We start from the raw sequence: 18075 nt of genomic DNA, 5'->3' as shown, positions 1-18075 counted from the left end.
TGGATCATATTATTTCATATAAACTTATTAAACACGTGTTTTTATTTTCTTCGTATTACGTCATATATTATATAGACATGTTATTTTTACTCTTTTTCTAAATATTGATGAAATTTTTTATGTACATGAATATATATTTTTATTAACTTTATTATGAACATTTCATGCAAAAAGTATTAATATAATTTATTTGGTATATAATATGATACGGTTTGTGTTAGCTAGCAACTAATTTTACGTTGTATGCGAAGATGAAGTTTATGCGTATACAAGGGTAGGTTGTCCCAATCACATGGTTGGAGTTGTTAGAAAGGTACTTGCAAGTCAAATGTTGGAGGAAATTTAATACTATCATTCAAAATTTTGACTGTGTATACAGTTTAAAACTCACATTAATGGCAGATTCACTCGAGTAAATATCAGCACTGCAGATAAACTGATGTAATCATGAAAACGCAGCATATATTGACGAGGTGGTGATATTTTTTAAAGTACTGCAAAATATAGATTATGAATAAGATAAAACCTAGTGTAAGCTTTTTGTTACAGTTTTTTTCAAATTTATTCTTCTGTTAGATCCAAACATATCCAAGTAAAGTAAAAATAAATAAATTTTTGACTTCGGTTTTTAACCAAAGTATAAAGCAATTAAAAAAATTCTAAAGTGGGGAATATGCTTCAATTTTGTAAACAACCAAAACATATTTAATTATATGCTTCGATTCCTAAGGTAACTAAAGACTATTCTTTATTATATGTTTTGGTTGTTGCTATAACCGAAATCTATTTTAGAATTTTTTTTAAAAAGATATTTTCTTTTTTACTTTCTGCCTACATTATGAACATGTACAAAAAAAAAACAACTATAAGTTACCTCAAAACATACAAAATAACCGGAAACAAAACATACAAAACATATATTAACAACATATAATATATATATATATATATATATATATATATATAATTTTAAGAACATAGGAGCGCAAAAGGTACCGGAATAGTGAGGGCAGGATTGCAATAGTGCAAAACGCGTTTTGGAAGCAAGGAAACACATGCTACAACAATGTCACGTGAAAAACTTGGAAACGAATGACAACACAAAATGTTAGGAAAAACATAACAAATCTTAATGAAACAAAAGAAGGTGAAGGAATAGAGAACGAACCTCACGAGTAAACTAACGGTGAAAATGAAACAAGGTGGAAATAGAGGAAAAATGGAGAGAACTATAGTGGTGGAAAAAATGGAGAAGAATGTCATCAGACAAAGGATGATGTAGTAAAGATGGAGAAAAACAAACATTGAGGTTTTTGCAGTTGCAATGGATATTGTGGGAGGGAATAAACTTTTTTTAAAAGAATAAGCTTCGGTTATGTAAATAACCGAAAACTATAACAATATAGGCTTTAATTATTTTAGAACCGAAGTGTATAATTGTACAAATTATTTCAAAAATGTCACTGCGTTTTGAAAGACTTTGGTTTTCTTGAAACCAAAGTCTGTTAAGCTATTTCAAATGTGTTTTTTGCACTAATGAAGAGAAACAATAGCCCAAAGTGTGACTATCTCACTTTAGGTTACGATTTCTCTAGGGAACCATAGTCTACACCTCCCTTTTCCTCATTTCGTACTTACCTACGAAAACTCTTGTTATCTTTTGCCACTACAGTACTCATTGTTTTCATCCTCCATCGCAAAAGATAAATTTTTTCATGTCTTGTTCTCATTGGTTTTCGTTTGGAAACACCTACGGTTTTTGTTGTGGTCTTCTCTCATTTTTCTTCATCCCCTTTTCATTTTTAAACTATAATTAACTCGTGCATTGTGTTCAACGTTGTTACAAGCAAAGAACAAGCCAAGGAGTTTACAATGGTTGATGATGGGATTTTATGATTTAAAGGAAGGATATGTGTATCCAATAATGAGGAATCACAAGTGCAAAAATGAGTTTCTACGACGTCAAATAATGACAGTTACAAAACTAACATTGTGAAAAAAAATGCGATAGTATTTTATCAATTTCAACAAACCTTTTAACAACAATTATTTAAATAATCGTTGTTAAAAGTCGAAATGACAACGATTATATCAAGAATCATCGTTAAAAGTCAGGCAAAATAAAAATAATGACGGTTATATAGAGAACTATATATCATTCAAAGTACAATACTTTCACACACAAAAAGAAGCACAAGCTTCTTTCCCTAGCACGACTTTCATTTGAGCGCTTCCTCTTCACCCTACACTTTTATTTTCTTTTTATGCATACCTTTGTCACATCATGCGAAGCACTATCGATCTCCCTCACATCGTGAGTCTCTGTCACATCATATTGTACAACCCACATCGCAATGTTCCTTCATAAAGTTGTCCACCCAACGTCACGAAGTTTCGTTGCGAAGCTCTCCGCATTGTGCCACACAATCCTCACTGCAAAATCTTTACTACGAGATTTCCTCTGCATTTTGCTTTTATTTTTTTATTAAATTTAAAATTTAATTACTTTTAATTTTATATATTATAAAAAATTATATATGTATAAATATAAATATATTAAAATTTTATTTTATTTTTAAAACACATATTAAAAATTATAAAATATATAAATTTAACTAAAATGAATTTAGAAAATACAAAATAAGAAAAAAATTGAAGGAAACAATTAAAATTTAAATTTAAAAGTAATTTAAATTAAAATAATAAAATTTAATATTTAATATATATATATATATATATATATATATATATATATATATATATATATATATATATATATATATATATATATATAAACGGATATCAGACTTCGGTATATATATTTTTTCTTTTTTTCAATTTAAAGTTTTACTATTTTAATTTAAATTATTTTTGTATTTTAATTTTAATTTTATATATTTTATAAGTATTTTTATAATTATTTTATTTATATAATTAATGTGTTTAGTATTTCATATTTTATTTGAATTTTTTTAATTTAAATTATTTTTGTATTTTAATTTTAATTTTATATATTTTATAAGTATTTTTATAATTATTTTATTTATATAATTAATGTGTTTAGTATTTCATATTTTATTTGAATTTTTTTAATTCTATTTATAATTTAAATATTAAATTTAAGCATATTTTTAAAAAAAAAATATATATATATATATATATATTTATACTTTTAAATTTAAATTTATTTAAATATATTTTATTCAAAATTTAATAAAAAAAATAAAAAATAATTAAAAAACTTTATAATTAAAAAATAAAAATAAAATTTATATATATATATATATAATTTTTTTAATTTAAAGATATATTATTTTAAAAAATTAAATATTAAATAAAATTAAATAAATACAGTATAAATTTTTTATTTTTTAATTTTTTTATTCAAAATTTTAATAATATTATTTAAAACAGAATTAATATTTTTACTTTGGGAAGTTGATTTTTTATAATAAATTTTGATTTTCAAAGTCGACTTCCGATTAGAGATGGCAAATAAACCCGTCCCCGTGGGTATTGCCCGAACCCGTCCCCGTTTTGATGGGGAATCCCCGCATTGACTGGGTATGGATATGGGTATGGGGAATCCCCGACTTTTTCAGTTGGGTATGGGGATGGGTATGGGGATGTACATATACCCGCCATAATACCCGTCCCCGCCATATCTCCATTCTCGTTTAAATTATTAAAATATTCACAATTAATTAAGTAACTCCTATATATATATATATATATATATATATATATATATTTTCTATTTTTTTTTCTTTTAATTATTTCATTTGTCATGAAACTCATTCTCATCTCCAATATATTTTTTATCTTATCATAACCTTTATGTAATTATGTTAAAATGATGTATGTTAATAAAAAAAAATATTATGCCTCACATTTGAATATTTATATTATTTTTTAATATTTTTATTTATTATAAATTTTCCTTTCACATGAGAATGTTTATACTCTCAATTTAAGATAATATAAAAAAATTCTTTACTTATTATTATTATTATTATTATTAATTTTTGTTTAATTTGAAGAACTCTTTTGTTTCATTGAAATAATTTTCGTTATTTTTCAACCATTAAGTATATATGTTGATATTTGAAAAGTTTTCTTAGTTCTCTAAGATATTTTTATCTTATCATACCTTAGTTATACATTTGATTTCCTTTGTGTGATTTTTTTCGATAGTCTCTCAAATTATTTCTAAAACACACATTTGTTAGTTTTTTAATATTTTTATTTATTGTTTTTATTTTTATCATGTAGAATAATATTTCGATATATTCTATCTAATTATTTTTTATTTTATAACTCATTGTTAATCATAATGTAATTTTTTCACTTTCAATTCTGTTTGAAGTGGTTAAAATTATATATATATATATATATATATATATATATATATATATATAATGATATTTAGGAATAGTATATGATAATTCACTACAAGAAAAATATGAAATGGTGACTGATTTAGTCAGTAACCCATATCAGTCACTATTTTTCATCATTGGTGGTAGTAGTTGATTTATTGTCTGAATCAATGACTAAATTAGTGACTGATTCAATGATCGAATCGATACTTGATTTAATGACCAATTTAATTACTAATTTATTTGTAATTTAATGACAAATTTTTTGGTCACTAATGATATTTCTATTTAATTTTAACCACTTCAAACATAATTTAATAAGTAGTTCTCTAATGTATTTTTTATTTTATCATACCTTAATTATACATTTGATTTCCTTTGTGCGATTTCTTTCGATAGTCTCTCAAATTATTTCTAAAACAGACATTTGTTAGTTTTTTAATATTTTTATTTATTGTTTATTTTCATCATGTAGAATAATATTTCGATATATTCTATCTAATTATTTGTTATTTTATAACTCACTATTAATCATACTGTAATTTTTTTCACTTTAATTGTATAAATAACTTTTATTTACTACAATATAAAAATTTAATGTAATTGCTATGAATATTTTTTTGTCACTATCCAACATATATTGAAGTTCAAAAGATACAAAATCTATGTCAAAATTTTATTATTATGTTTATTATTTGTTCTTTGTGTCATTTTGATCAAGTGATGTATTATAACTTTTATTAGTGTATAAAAAAGAGATTTATTATAATTTAAAAAATTGAAGTAAACAAACATTTAAAATATATTTTAATTTGAATATTTTTTTTCCTTTTATTATTATGTTTATTATTTGTTCTTTGTGTCATTTTGATCAAGTGATATATTATAACTTTTATTAGTGTATAAAAAAGAGATTCATTAGAATTTAAAAAATTGAAGTAAACAAACATTTAAAATATATTTTAATTTGAATATTTGTTTTCCTTTTATATTTTTTTGAAATATTTTTTAATTTTATCAACTAAGTTCATCAATGTTGTAGTTTGCAAATTTAATAAATGTTTTGGTTCACATGAAATTTTATTTGGTATTCTAATATAAAATGTAAACAATTATAATTTATTTTAAGGTATTTGGCATCAAAGAAAATCCTCCTAATATTGAATATTTCATAATATTATGTTTTCTTTACCGTAATTTTTTTTCTTTTATAAAAATTAATAGTGAAGTAGTTAGAACACGGGTACGGGTATGGGTACGAGATTATACCCGTTACCCGGTGGGGATGAGGATGGGAAAAAAGTTTGATACCCGTTGGGTTTGGGTATGGGGATGATGATGAATTTTTTATGCGGGGATGGGTATGGGATAGCGAAACCCGTCCCGCCCCGTCCCGTTGCCATCCCTACTTCCGATAATATATTTTGACTTTCAGACATTAATTTCTGATAATATATTTTGATTTTGAAAAATCGATTTCTGATAAAATATTTTTACTTCCAAAAGTAATTTGAAGATGTCGTGACTTTACTTGAATGATAAAAAAAGTAATTTTGAGATTTAAAAAAAAAGTTAGAGACGTAGAAAAAAATTTTGAGGTACAGGAAGAAAGAGGCCAAGGAGATGGAGAAACACAGCAGCGGGAAGAATTCTTGATCACCCTGCACATGCCCAATACAAAAGCTCCAACTTCTTGCACACGCATAGGACTAAAACAGGTTTAATGATGCACTCAACCTAATAACCAATGGAGAGAGAAAAAACGTACAAGAGCTCATATCATGACACATGTTATTTTATGATTTTTTTATTTTTTCTAAATTTACTTTTTTTTAAATTTATTTATTTCTTAATTAAAAAAATTCACGTGTCAAGCCAATATCATGTCAATTTTTAATATTCAATTTGGTCATAATATTCTATTTGTTTTCAATTTGGTCCTATTTTTTTTTTTAATTTAGCATTTTTGTTCATTTTCAAATTGAGACAAAATTTAATTTGTATATAATGTTATATGGATATTCTTATTAAAATACATATTTTTATTAAATAATTTTAATTTAGAATTTTAGTTTAAAATTAAAATAAAAAAGCAATAACACCGTTAATTTAAAACTTTAACAGGTTAAAAATATTTAATTTTAAACCAACTATAATTTTAAATTAAAAATATTTAATAAAAACATGCATTTTAATAAGAATATCCATATAGTATTTATATACAAATTATATTTTGTCTCGATTTGGAGAAGAATAAAAATGTTAAATTTTTAAAAAATTAGGACCAAATTGAAAACAAATAATAAATATTATGACCAAATTGAATATAAAAAAGTGACTCTGACACGTGGCATGATATTGACGTGAGACGTGGATTTTTTTAAATTAAAAATAAAATAAAAGAAAAATAAAAAATCACAAAATGACACGTGGCATGATATGAGTTTAACACATGTATATTTAAAAAAAATAAAAAAATATAAAATGACATGTAACAGTTATTGTTCACATCCGTAAACTATTTTAACGGTATTAGCAAAAAGGATCAAATTGAATAAAATTGACGAATATTAAGACCAAATTGAAAAAGAAAAAAAAGTATGACCACATTGAAAAAACCAAACGAAAACTATGACCAAACCATTATTTAAGCCTTAATATTAATTTTACAAATTTAATATTAAAAATAAATTTACCTTAATAATAATATTAGTTATAAATTTACAGAATGGTTAAATTAATAAAAATATAATCACTAGTTTTTAATTTAAATATTAATTTAAAGTTCTTTTTGCATATTTACATTATATTTTTATGTTTTAATCTAATACATACGCAACTTTAAAATATTAATAAATTAAAAATATTTACTTTGGCTACGAAAAATAATTTGGTCAATAATTTAAAATAATTAAATCAACAAATTCAAATTAAATATTAATAATAATTTTATAAATATAATATTATTATAATAATAACTAAAATAATAATAATGATCTATACTTTTATACTATGTGACGATGATTCAATTCATTTGGTTTTATTCTTTGTATATTTCTTTTATTCTAAATTTATCCTTTATTAACTGTTTTTATCTTTTAATTGAATTTTTTTTATTAATTTGACTGTTTTTTAAATTCGACATTTTTTAAATTATTTTAATTTATAAACAACTTTATATAAATATAACATAAATTTAAAAGACAGTCAAAATAATCTTTTAATTTTAATTACATTACAACTAATTGTTCTATTAATAGCTTATTAGTACTGTACTGACAAATATATGTGTTTTAATAAAATAATTTCATTGGCATTTTAATTAGAATTTCAAACTATTTTTTATTTTTAACGAAACTGTAAAATTCATTCAGTAATAAAAAATTTCTCGATTAAAATTTATTGTTTTGAAGAAAAAAATTCTATTTATTATTGTATAATTTTAAATTCTTTTTCAGTATTATTATTTTGGCAAAAGTTGGGTTGGATAAATGTCTTACAAAAACGGTATATACTGTTGTGGGAAAATATTCTTCAAGCAGAGTACATTAACAAGTTGGTAAATTCCCCCATTCAAAAACTTTTAACAAATTTAACAAAGTTTCTAAAAATAGAATTAAAATAAATTAATAAAATAATGTTTTTTACCTAAATAGGAAATTTTGTCAAAAACTTTGTTAACCTATCATAACTCTTCAAAAAATTAGAACTGAGTCAAAACTTAACTAAAAGAAATAGGTTTGTGTTGTTAATGAAATTTAATGAATATAAATTTATGACAGAATAATAGTATATAAAACATGTTTACTTTAATTGAAAACGTTCCCTTTTTAATAAATGTCTTAAACCATTTAAGAAAGAAATTATTTAAAATAAGATAAAATATTATTTTATTCAAAAGTTAGAACAAAGAAGGAATAACTTGGGAATAGAAAACTAAACGACCACGTTCCATACAGAAGGAATAAAACCCTAAATATACTCTTATTCGTATTGGATATCCAAAAACACCCGCGAATATTCTCTTCCTCGTTACCCTTATACCAGTCACACGATTCCTCTTCCCTCCTTTTAACCCCACCACTTCATTCTTCACCACATTCACTTTCTTCCCTTACCATTCTCATAACTTTCTCAAAGTTTCTTTCTTTTTTTTTTCTCTCTCTGATCTCTTCAATCTGTTATCGGAACCATGAAATTCGGAAAGAGCCTGAGCAACCAGATCGAGAAAACACTGCCTCAGTGGCGCGACAAGTTTCTCTCCTACAAGGAACTGAAGAAGAAGTTGAAACTCGTGGAAGCCGCCCCCAAATCCTCCGAGGAGCGCCCAGTGAAACGCGCAAGGGTCGATGCGGACATGTCCGTGGAGGAAATTGACTTCAGGAACTCGCTCGAACAAGAACTCCACAAATTCAACACCTTCTTTGAGGAGAAAGAGGAAGAGTGCATCATCAAATTGAAGGTAGGTTTAGTTTATTCATCGTTCATTAGAGTTTTCATTTTCTTTTTTTTCTCATTGCTTAAATACCCCTTCACTCAGCTTTTTTCAGATTGTTTATTGTGTGATTTGTTTTTTGTAAAATATTTCGAATTATATTAATTGAAAATTCTTAAAATTAAACTGTTAACAAATTGATATCTGGATAGCTTTGGAATCTGATGCGAATATAGTTGGAATAAACCTTTATGTTATTAATAAAATAAAAAATTGTTAATATAAAAATGTATGTAAATGATAGAAGTGTTTTAGTTATCAACTTGATAATGAGAAGCGGATACCCCTTAATATTAATACAGAGGGATACCATAGTAAGTTTTACAGAATATTATAAATTAATGTGACGTACATTTTTTTAATATATTCAATGTAAAACACTTTACCACTTAAAATAATTGACATGAATAATGATGAAAATAATGAATTATAATTGAATGACTGGATTGACAAAATTAATCTTTTATGGGTTCTTAACTATGTAAGCTATGCTGCAGAATTTGAATTTTTTTTTCATGTATACATTTTGTGTTAATATCTTTCTTTTATTTAATTCCAGTTCTATAAATAATATCTTGGTATTAATTGTTATTGTTTTCTATATCTGATTACTAAAATATTAATCATTGAAAAATTATATAAAGTTTAATTTTATAAATTAATATTTTCTAAGAAAATGATTTTATTTTTTTAAATTACTAATTTAACAATCCAATCTAATTGAATGATAATTAGGTCAGATTATTAAATACAAGAAGATAACCCTTACCTAATGCAGTCCAATTAAGTTTAACTGAGATGAATTGAAAATTTGGCAGCACCTTTAGCTTAATAAAGAGCACCCTAGATTTGGCGCGCAAGTAACAGTGAGTTGTGGTTGAAATGTGCAGGAGCTACAAGATAGGGTTGCCAAAGTAAAAGATTGTAATGAGCAGTTAATGGAAATTCGCAAGGAAATTGTGGATTTCCATGGAGAGATGGTCTTGCTCGAAAACTATAGTGCTCTTAACTACACAGGTACATTCAACTTTTCACATATTAATATGTTCTTACATAAGATTGCTCACAATAGGCACTATTTTTTTGACATCTGAACTGAAGCATGCTATCTAACCCAATGCATGAGTTGATCACAATAACGAATTCTGCAATTATTCCGGCGTTAAATTTTCGAAGATCACATCAACTAAAAGTGAAATGCCACAACAATTGAACATACCAAATTGATATCTCGCCTTTTAAAGCTCGGACATGGTCCTATAACCAAAGACAGAGACAAAAGTTGTTGCTTCAAATTGAATAGCTTTATAGTAGTGTTTTGAGTCGAAAGTACTTTCTGCTAAATTGAAGTTTGGTTTGCCTAAGATTCATCTCAATGCTTCAATTTTGTGTGTACAGGACTAGTGAAAATACTGAAGAAGTATGATAAGAGAACCGGTGCTCTCATTCGCTTGCCTTTCATTCAGAAGGTCTTGCAACAGCCTTTCTTCACCACTGACCTGCTCTACAAACTTGTGAAGGAGTGTGAAACAATGCTGGATCACCTTTTTCCGGTGAACGATCCTTCGATTTCTGGGGAAGCTGAGGGGTGTGAAGCTTCAACTTCAACTTCAACTTCAACGAACACAAAGAATAATGATGATCTGGTGATGCCTAAAGAGTTAGCAGCCAACCAGCACATTGATGAGAGCCTCTACATGAAGAGCACCATTACAGCTTTACATGTTTTGCAGGAAATTAGAAAGGGAAGCTCAACAGTAAGCATGTTTTCATTGCCACCGCTGCAGATGAGTGGTTTGGAAGAAACATGGAACAAAATCCCAATTCTGGAACAGACAGCTAAGTAACCTGCCATCAGAGTTCACCTTTTTTTTCTTTCATTTCAAAATCCAGTGCCTCAGATGTAACATGCCGCAGATAGCAAACAACACGGATGTAAAATGCTGAAGATAGAGAATATATATTGACACAAAAGAATTATATACTCATATAAGAAAGACCAAAAACCTTCTCCAACTATGATCATGTGCAAAACAATGTATCTATACTTGAAGCTCACATACAAACACTTTATACGCACACATGTCTCATAGTTGGTCAGAGTTCCTTGAATTTGGCTCTGTAGTTATAAAACTTGGAGTTTATAGAAATTGTGATGTTTTGACATTTTTCCCGCGCTCTAGTCTGGGCATAAATTTAGTTTATAATGTTATTGGATCCTTCTGTATAGTAATGACAAAATGTGAGTTCATATACTTGGGAGAGAAAATGGGTATCAGACGTAGAAGGCAACTAAAGATTAAGGAATAAATTGCAGAACATTTCTTAGATAAGGAAGAGAAACTTATGATTTGATGATGTAAATTGGATCATAAAACAGTTGTAATTGTTCTTAGCAAACATGGCATGTTTATATGCTGCTGAATAAAATATAATCTAGAAAAGAACAATAAAAAGGACAAGGTATTCATTTACATTTGTACAAGTAGATTATTTCATGGATTATCAAGTAAGAAAAAACGTATTCTCTCTATCATTTTTGTTAGAATATGCCGCAAACATTTGGGTTGGTGCGAGAAGCGTTTAGATTGTGAAGATTCTTGTCTAGCTTATACAGTAAGGCTTTTACTTCCTGTACCCCACAACTTTTTCACACATCCTTCAAATCTTTAAAATAACATTTTAGCTATTGTAAAAGTGATTTTCAAATTACGTGTTCTAACTATTTTTCAGAACAAGCTTTTCAAAATTTTCAAAATAAGATTTTCTCAACAAAAGTTTTCGTATACATTTCATTCTAGAACAAACTTTTTGGAATTTCCGAAATATGATTTTCGGAATGAGATTTCCCCTACAAAATTTTTACAATGCATTTCATGTATTCCAAAAAAAGTGTGTTGGTGGTGCAGCAGTAGGGTGCAGTTAGTAATCATGGGATGCAGAAAGCAACAGCCTAACAACAGACATCTTCGTGAAGTTGATTCCGTACATAAGGAACACTATACAACGCTGTTTCTAGAGCCCAACAAAAATTTCAAAGTTTCTTAAATTAATGTGCACGAATTTCACCATTTTTTTGATTGATAATATGCTTTGCATAATCCGATCAAATTATCTATTTTGATCAAACTAATATTAATATATATATATATATATGTATGTATATAAAATATAAACAATTAGATTAATAATTAAAATTATTATTTGTATATTATAAAGTATAATGAAAGGTGTTATAACTATTTTACCATTTTAGATGTTTTGTTTCTAAAATTTATTGACCTTCAAAAATATTCAAGTGTGCTTCCCATTTTATTTGCACTTATAGCATTGGATATTCTAATAAGATTTATTCGTGATGCATGTACAAATCCTTTAGGGTACAACAAAATCTTCATGAATTTCTCTAAGGATTCAGAAATAGCAAGAACTACTCTGTTTATAGAGTAAAAAATAAATAAACCTAAGTTTATCAAATAATAAGAAAAGAGACAAAAGAGCTTGAAAGATCAAGAACAATGAAAGTGTCTAATATGTGTTTGTCACCAACATCCAAGCTCAGTTTTTATACTAGCCCCCAAACCCAATTTTTGCTATGATTTACAAGTTTAGTTTTCTCAGTGGATCCCAAGATCAGTTTTCACACTTGTCCCCAAGTTCAATCTCTACCAAATTTTGGTTCTATATTGGTCATCATATTTGTTTTGGATTTATTTTTTTCCCTCATTTATTTGCTTTGTTTCTTTTTTGAACCCAAACAAAATTATACTTTTAATTTTAAATTTTCATATTATCTAATAAAATTTAGGTTTAATTAGTCGAATAATACCCACTTTTGTTCAGAAGTTTCAATTTGGTATCCGCTTTTAAAAAAAGTTCAATTTCGTCCCAACTTTTAAAAAAGTGTTTCAATTAGATCTTTTTCAGAAAAAAATTATTGGTACCTTGGCACTAACAATACCACGTGTCACATTAAGGATTTGACACGTGACAATTTTTTTTTTTAAATTCAAAAACAAAATTAAAAATTAAAAAAATTAAAGGCTGACACGTGGCACGCCGTTAACAGCGTTAATAATTTTTTTTAAAAAGACTTAATTGAAACATTTTTTTAAAAATTGAGACGAAATCGAAATTATTTTAGAAGCAGATACCAAATTGAAATTTCTGAATAAAAGTAAGTACTATTCGACTAATTAAACCTAAAATTTAAATACATAGGACAACAAATTTTGTTTGGAAGACTCGAGAAGATCAAAAGAAAAAAAGAGAAGACTAGCGCAACAAAACGTTCCAATGAGCAAGGTTGACAGTGTATGGGAGAATACAACACAAAACCTAGACAACTTTTTCCCCAAATGAAGCCTATGTGAAAACAATTTCAAATCACTCTCCAATTGAGACCACCGTGGAATAAAAATTTAAACTTAAAAAAAAAACTTAATGCCATGTCACATGCCACGTAAGGGAAAAGAATTGTTACACTATCATTTTGGTTGTCTTTGAACCAAAGATGAAGAAAGAAACCATAGAGAAATAGGAAGTAATTACCATTTTTCCAATAAGAACAACAATAACCTTGAAAGGGTCCATAGTGATAGTTCAACTTCAAAATATGATACCCTCATTTGACGAAGACCTTTGTAACTCTACACCAATGACAAAACCCAGAAAATGGTTCCATGTGATCTTGAAGAACAATTTGACGAGTTATCTTTCATGTAATTATTCATATTTTTTTTAATTTAATTTTAGTGTTTCCAATTCATTGCTATGATAATTTATAACTTTTTGATTGTCAAAATATTATTTATTCATTCACTTTTGTTATTGTTATATATTTTATTTTTATAAAATTATCTATAAAACAATTTTAAACTTTTCATATGCTTAAACTACCCTCTTATTAATATTTTTTCTACTATATATTCATATAGCGAAACATAAGATCAACCTTATTAATTTGGTTTAGTTAGATTTAAATTCACTACCTTAATACGATATCAGACTCATTTAAAATATATATTAATGAAATTTGTTGTTTGTTAGACCTATTATATCAAGTATTATCGAATTACCCATAAATTGTATATTGGAGAGATCTTACATCGATCACGAATAAAACAAATTTATAGTATATAAATAGATACAAATTTTAGCTTATGAATCAGTTTTGTTTCCCCTCTATTTATTTATTGTATAATTAAATTTATATATTAACTATAAAATATATTATGTTCTTCAATATTTTTAAGTTATTAAACTGAATTATCATAAAAACAAAGCCTAATTAATTTTTAAATTAAAATGTTTTGAATCACACATGTTTAGCAACTAGTAATACTAATACATACAAAAGGTTATTAATAAGTAAAATTGTACTCCATATATTAAAATAAGTACTCATGTGCTAGTAATATAAATTGAGGAAGACAATTTGATGAAAAGTGCTTAGATTGTGGTGGCCATTTCCTTATGTTGCCACTGTGTGCCTCACATTCACATAAAATATTGTTAGAAGACTAAGGGAGATTCTTGAAATGCAATCCACGTTACATTTTTTTTTCTCCCTGTTTAAGGCATGTCAAGATTGCTAAATTTATAAACTATTACACTCTAATACTACCAAAATGGTATCTGACTGTACCAAAATCAAATAAAAGTATAAACTATATTGTTTTGTGAAGATTTGCATAAGTTATGGCCATTCCAATTGTTCTCTTAATTTTGTATTTATCTGACACAACTGAACGCACTATGCAGAGAAATTGTGATTGTAGTGTCACGCTGCAACAATCACAGTTTTTCTTTATTGAGTTAATATGTGAACTAATGTTAGAAGATACTAGTTGTTACATGACCGGTCGGATCCTATTAATTTTTTTTATGTCTTAGTCTTCAGGTCAATCCAAGTTCATATTTGTTTGATGTGCAAAATGTTTTGATCGTCTAGAATCCTTCAGGTGCTATCATGAGTCCAATCACATAAAGTATTGACACCAGTCTTAACCTAAAACTTTAAGACAATAGATTTATGAGTCTTTATTTTTATATAGTGTTCTCCTTTCTCATTTTTATCCAATATGAAACTTAAACTCACACTTGAATTTTTAACCGTATTTTATTTGTGTTTGTATTTATACTATGATATCAGGGAAGACCGTTGATTTTATCTCGAATTTGAAGGACCAGTAGTGTTCTGAATAGAAACATGAGTTTAAAACAATTTCAAATAGCTCAATATTTATTAATTCTTCAATTTGAAAAATTAAAATTATTGAATACTGAAAAATAATCAGAACCACATTAAAGTTGGTGTCATAACACAGATTAAGAAAACCTGATTAACGATATGATGATGGAGGATCCACTTCTTCCCACTTAGAACACCCTTATATAAGTAACAAGCAGCGAGCAAATGCTTGCAACATATGAAGGGAAAGTGAACGATCAAATACCAAGTTGTGAGTTGCATCACTGTTAGCACCAAATGGGAGACTTATGGTTGGCTTCATTAACCATTCTTTTGACCATTATGGGTTCACAGGGCCAGCTCAAAACCGGGTTTTACTCTTCTTCCTGCCCAAACGCAGAGGCCACAGTTCGGTCCACTGTTCAATCATACTTCAATAAAGATCCTACTATTGCTCCTGCCCTTCTCAGGCTTCATTTTCATGATTGCTTTGTTCAGGTTTGCTAATTTCATCTTCATCTTCATCCCACATAATAAATAATGTGCTTCTGCATAATTTTTATGACTGTTACGAAAAGGTTAACATGTATGTACAAGAACACAAAATACTTTAACAAATGTCCCTCTTCTAGAGGCCGGCACCTGACACCCTAGTGAATTCGGAACTCCTCCTTTGTTGAATTTGTTGAAGTAGGTTCTCTCCAAGGTTCGAACTTGAGATATTGGGTTCGTTATAAGGCTTTAATACAATTGTTACGAAAAGGTTAATCCGTTCGTACAAGGATACAAAATTCTTTAACAATGACATGAAGGTTCATCAAGATACAATAGACTTAACAAATCTTGTTAGAATAGTGTCTAATAATATATTAGAGAACGAGTTTAAATCTAACTCGATTTTATAAAACCGGTTTAAAAAGTAAAGATTGTCTTACTTATATATCGGTTAAAAGTGAAATTTTCAACAACTTTGTATGTTACACACTTCTTGACAATGTCCTGTATTCATTCATTTGCTACAAAAACACTTGTTGGAAATGGCATATTGATCAGAGACAAAGTCATATTACATAATATAAGTTGAACATAAAGCTGATTTCGTGAAATTAAATTGAGTCAAACTAAAAAAAATCCATTTTTGAATGATGTTTAGTTTTAAATGAGGTATACTTTGAAGAATCAAATTATAGTATAATCTTATAAGTCATTTCGTGAGATTTTCTTGTACTAATGTATAAGAACATGGTTGTTTATTTAGTAATGTTACATGGTTTCCCTCAGGGCTGCGATGGTTCAGTTTTGATCGCAGGGTCTTCTGCAGAGAGGAATGCGTTACCTAACGCTGGTCTAAGAGGCTTCGAAGTGATTGAGGATGCAAAGTCACAACTTGAGGCCAAGTGTCCTGGTGTTGTCTCATGTGCTGACATACTAGCATTGGCAGCACGTGATGCTGTAGACTTGGTACTAAACAAATACAATCTCTAACTCCACACATTCAATTCATAAAAACACACACTTTCTCATTACTTTAAAGGTTAGTACTGTTAAAATGTCACTTTGATAAAGTGAGGAATTAAGATGAACAACACATATAGTTTATTGATGATTTGTTGGTTGTTAACAAAGTAGCACTTAAAATGGCAGAGTGATGGTCCAAGTTGGTCGGTACCTACTGGAAGAAGAGATGGGAGGGTTTCTTTATCATCTCAAGCTTCAAACATGCCATCTCCTCTTGACCCTGTTTCTGTGCAGAGGAAAAAGTTTTCTGACAAAGGCCTAGATGACCATGACCTTGTAACCCTTGTTGGTCAGCTTTCTTACATTATTATTGCATGTATTATATCTGTGATTCATAATTATCCTAATGTTAAAGAATTTGGATTCTTGGTGAATTTTTGGTGCCACTCCTGTTGTGCTTTTGAAATATATCGATATATACTAATTTTGATGTTTTAAAATAGGGTCAAATATGTTTGTATTTCTTAAATTTAGACGTGAAATTGAAATTCCCTTATATCTCAAATATTGATACATTTTAGTTGTTAAATTTTAAAAATGAATGAGAATGATCTTTTTAACTCAATAGAGTTAATTTTCTTTCACGTGTTTCAAATTAATATTTGAGCTTAAATATATCAAATTATGTAAACAACTTAAATCTAACTTTAAATGCAAATTGACATATTAAACAAATTTAATTCAGTTGTGTTAGATAGACTATAACTATTTAATTTTAAAGTTTAGGAACAAAACTGTATCAAAATTTGGGACGGAGATAGATTTCTATTTTATGTCAAAGTTTAAAAATTAAAATCATATTTATCTTTTAAACTATATAAAAATATACCAGTATCACTGTATTTTGAAGGCTCATACTAAAAAATCATAAAAAAAAAGTGAGCAGAGAATCTGGACTCAATATTAAATGGTGTAAAAAGAATGTGAATGTGACACTTGATCTTATGTTTGTACAGGGGCACATACCATAGGGCAAACAGAATGCAGATTCTTCAGCTACAGGTTGTATAATTTCACCACCACTGGGAATTCAGATCCAACTATAAACCAAGACTTCATAGCCCAACTTCAAGCACTGTGTCCAAATAAAGGAAATGGGTTGAAAAGAGTATCGTTGGACATAGATAGTCCAACCAAATTTGATGTTAGTTTCTTCAAAAATGTGCGCGATGGTAATGCAATTCTAGAGTCAGATCAGAGGCTGTGGGGTGACCCTGCCACACAAAGTATAGTGCAGGATTATGCAGGGAATATAAGAGGGTTATTGGGCTTAAAATTTGATTACGAATTTCGAAAGGCTATGGTTAAACTGGGTAGTGTAGAGGTAAAGACTGGTACTCAAGGAGAGATTAGAAAGGTGTGCTCAAAAGTTAATTTCTATTAAGCAATTATGAGTTAGTTATGGTTTGCTTGGGTTGAATAATTTGTAATGTTCTAATTGTGGCAACAATTCACACCAAATTATTAAGAGCTACACCAGTTTTATCAAC

At 27.5% G+C, this 18075-nt stretch overlaps 2 protein-coding genes across 2 annotated transcripts; both read left to right on the top strand.

Moving 5' to 3' along the window:
* Nucleotides 1-8422: 8422 nt before the first annotated feature.
* LOC114164872 (SPX domain-containing protein 1-like) lies at nt 8423-11091 on the top strand. Its single transcript, XM_028049646.1, has 3 exons — nt 8423-8841; nt 9765-9891; nt 10273-11091. Exons 1-3 carry the CDS (start codon nt 8572-8574, stop codon nt 10719-10721), a joined length of 846 nt encoding a protein of 281 aa, XP_027905447.1. The 5' UTR covers nt 8423-8571; the 3' UTR covers nt 10722-11091.
* A 4195-nt stretch (nt 11092-15286) lies between these two features.
* On the top strand, nt 15287-18075 carry LOC114162544 (peroxidase 25). Its single transcript, XM_028046467.1, has 4 exons — nt 15287-15565; nt 16349-16528; nt 16712-16874; nt 17542-18075. The coding sequence occupies exons 1-4, from the start codon at nt 15365-15367 to the stop codon at nt 17967-17969; spliced, it is 972 nt and encodes a 323-aa protein (XP_027902268.1). The 5' UTR covers nt 15287-15364; the 3' UTR covers nt 17970-18075.

This window comes from Vigna unguiculata, chromosome 9 (genome assembly GCF_004118075.2).
Source record: "Vigna unguiculata cultivar IT97K-499-35 chromosome 9, ASM411807v1, whole genome shotgun sequence".
Taxonomy (NCBI): domain Eukaryota; kingdom Viridiplantae; phylum Streptophyta; class Magnoliopsida; order Fabales; family Fabaceae; genus Vigna; species Vigna unguiculata.
The sequence above is the reverse complement of the archived record's forward strand: the minus strand, read 5'-3'. Positions and strand labels throughout refer to the sequence as shown.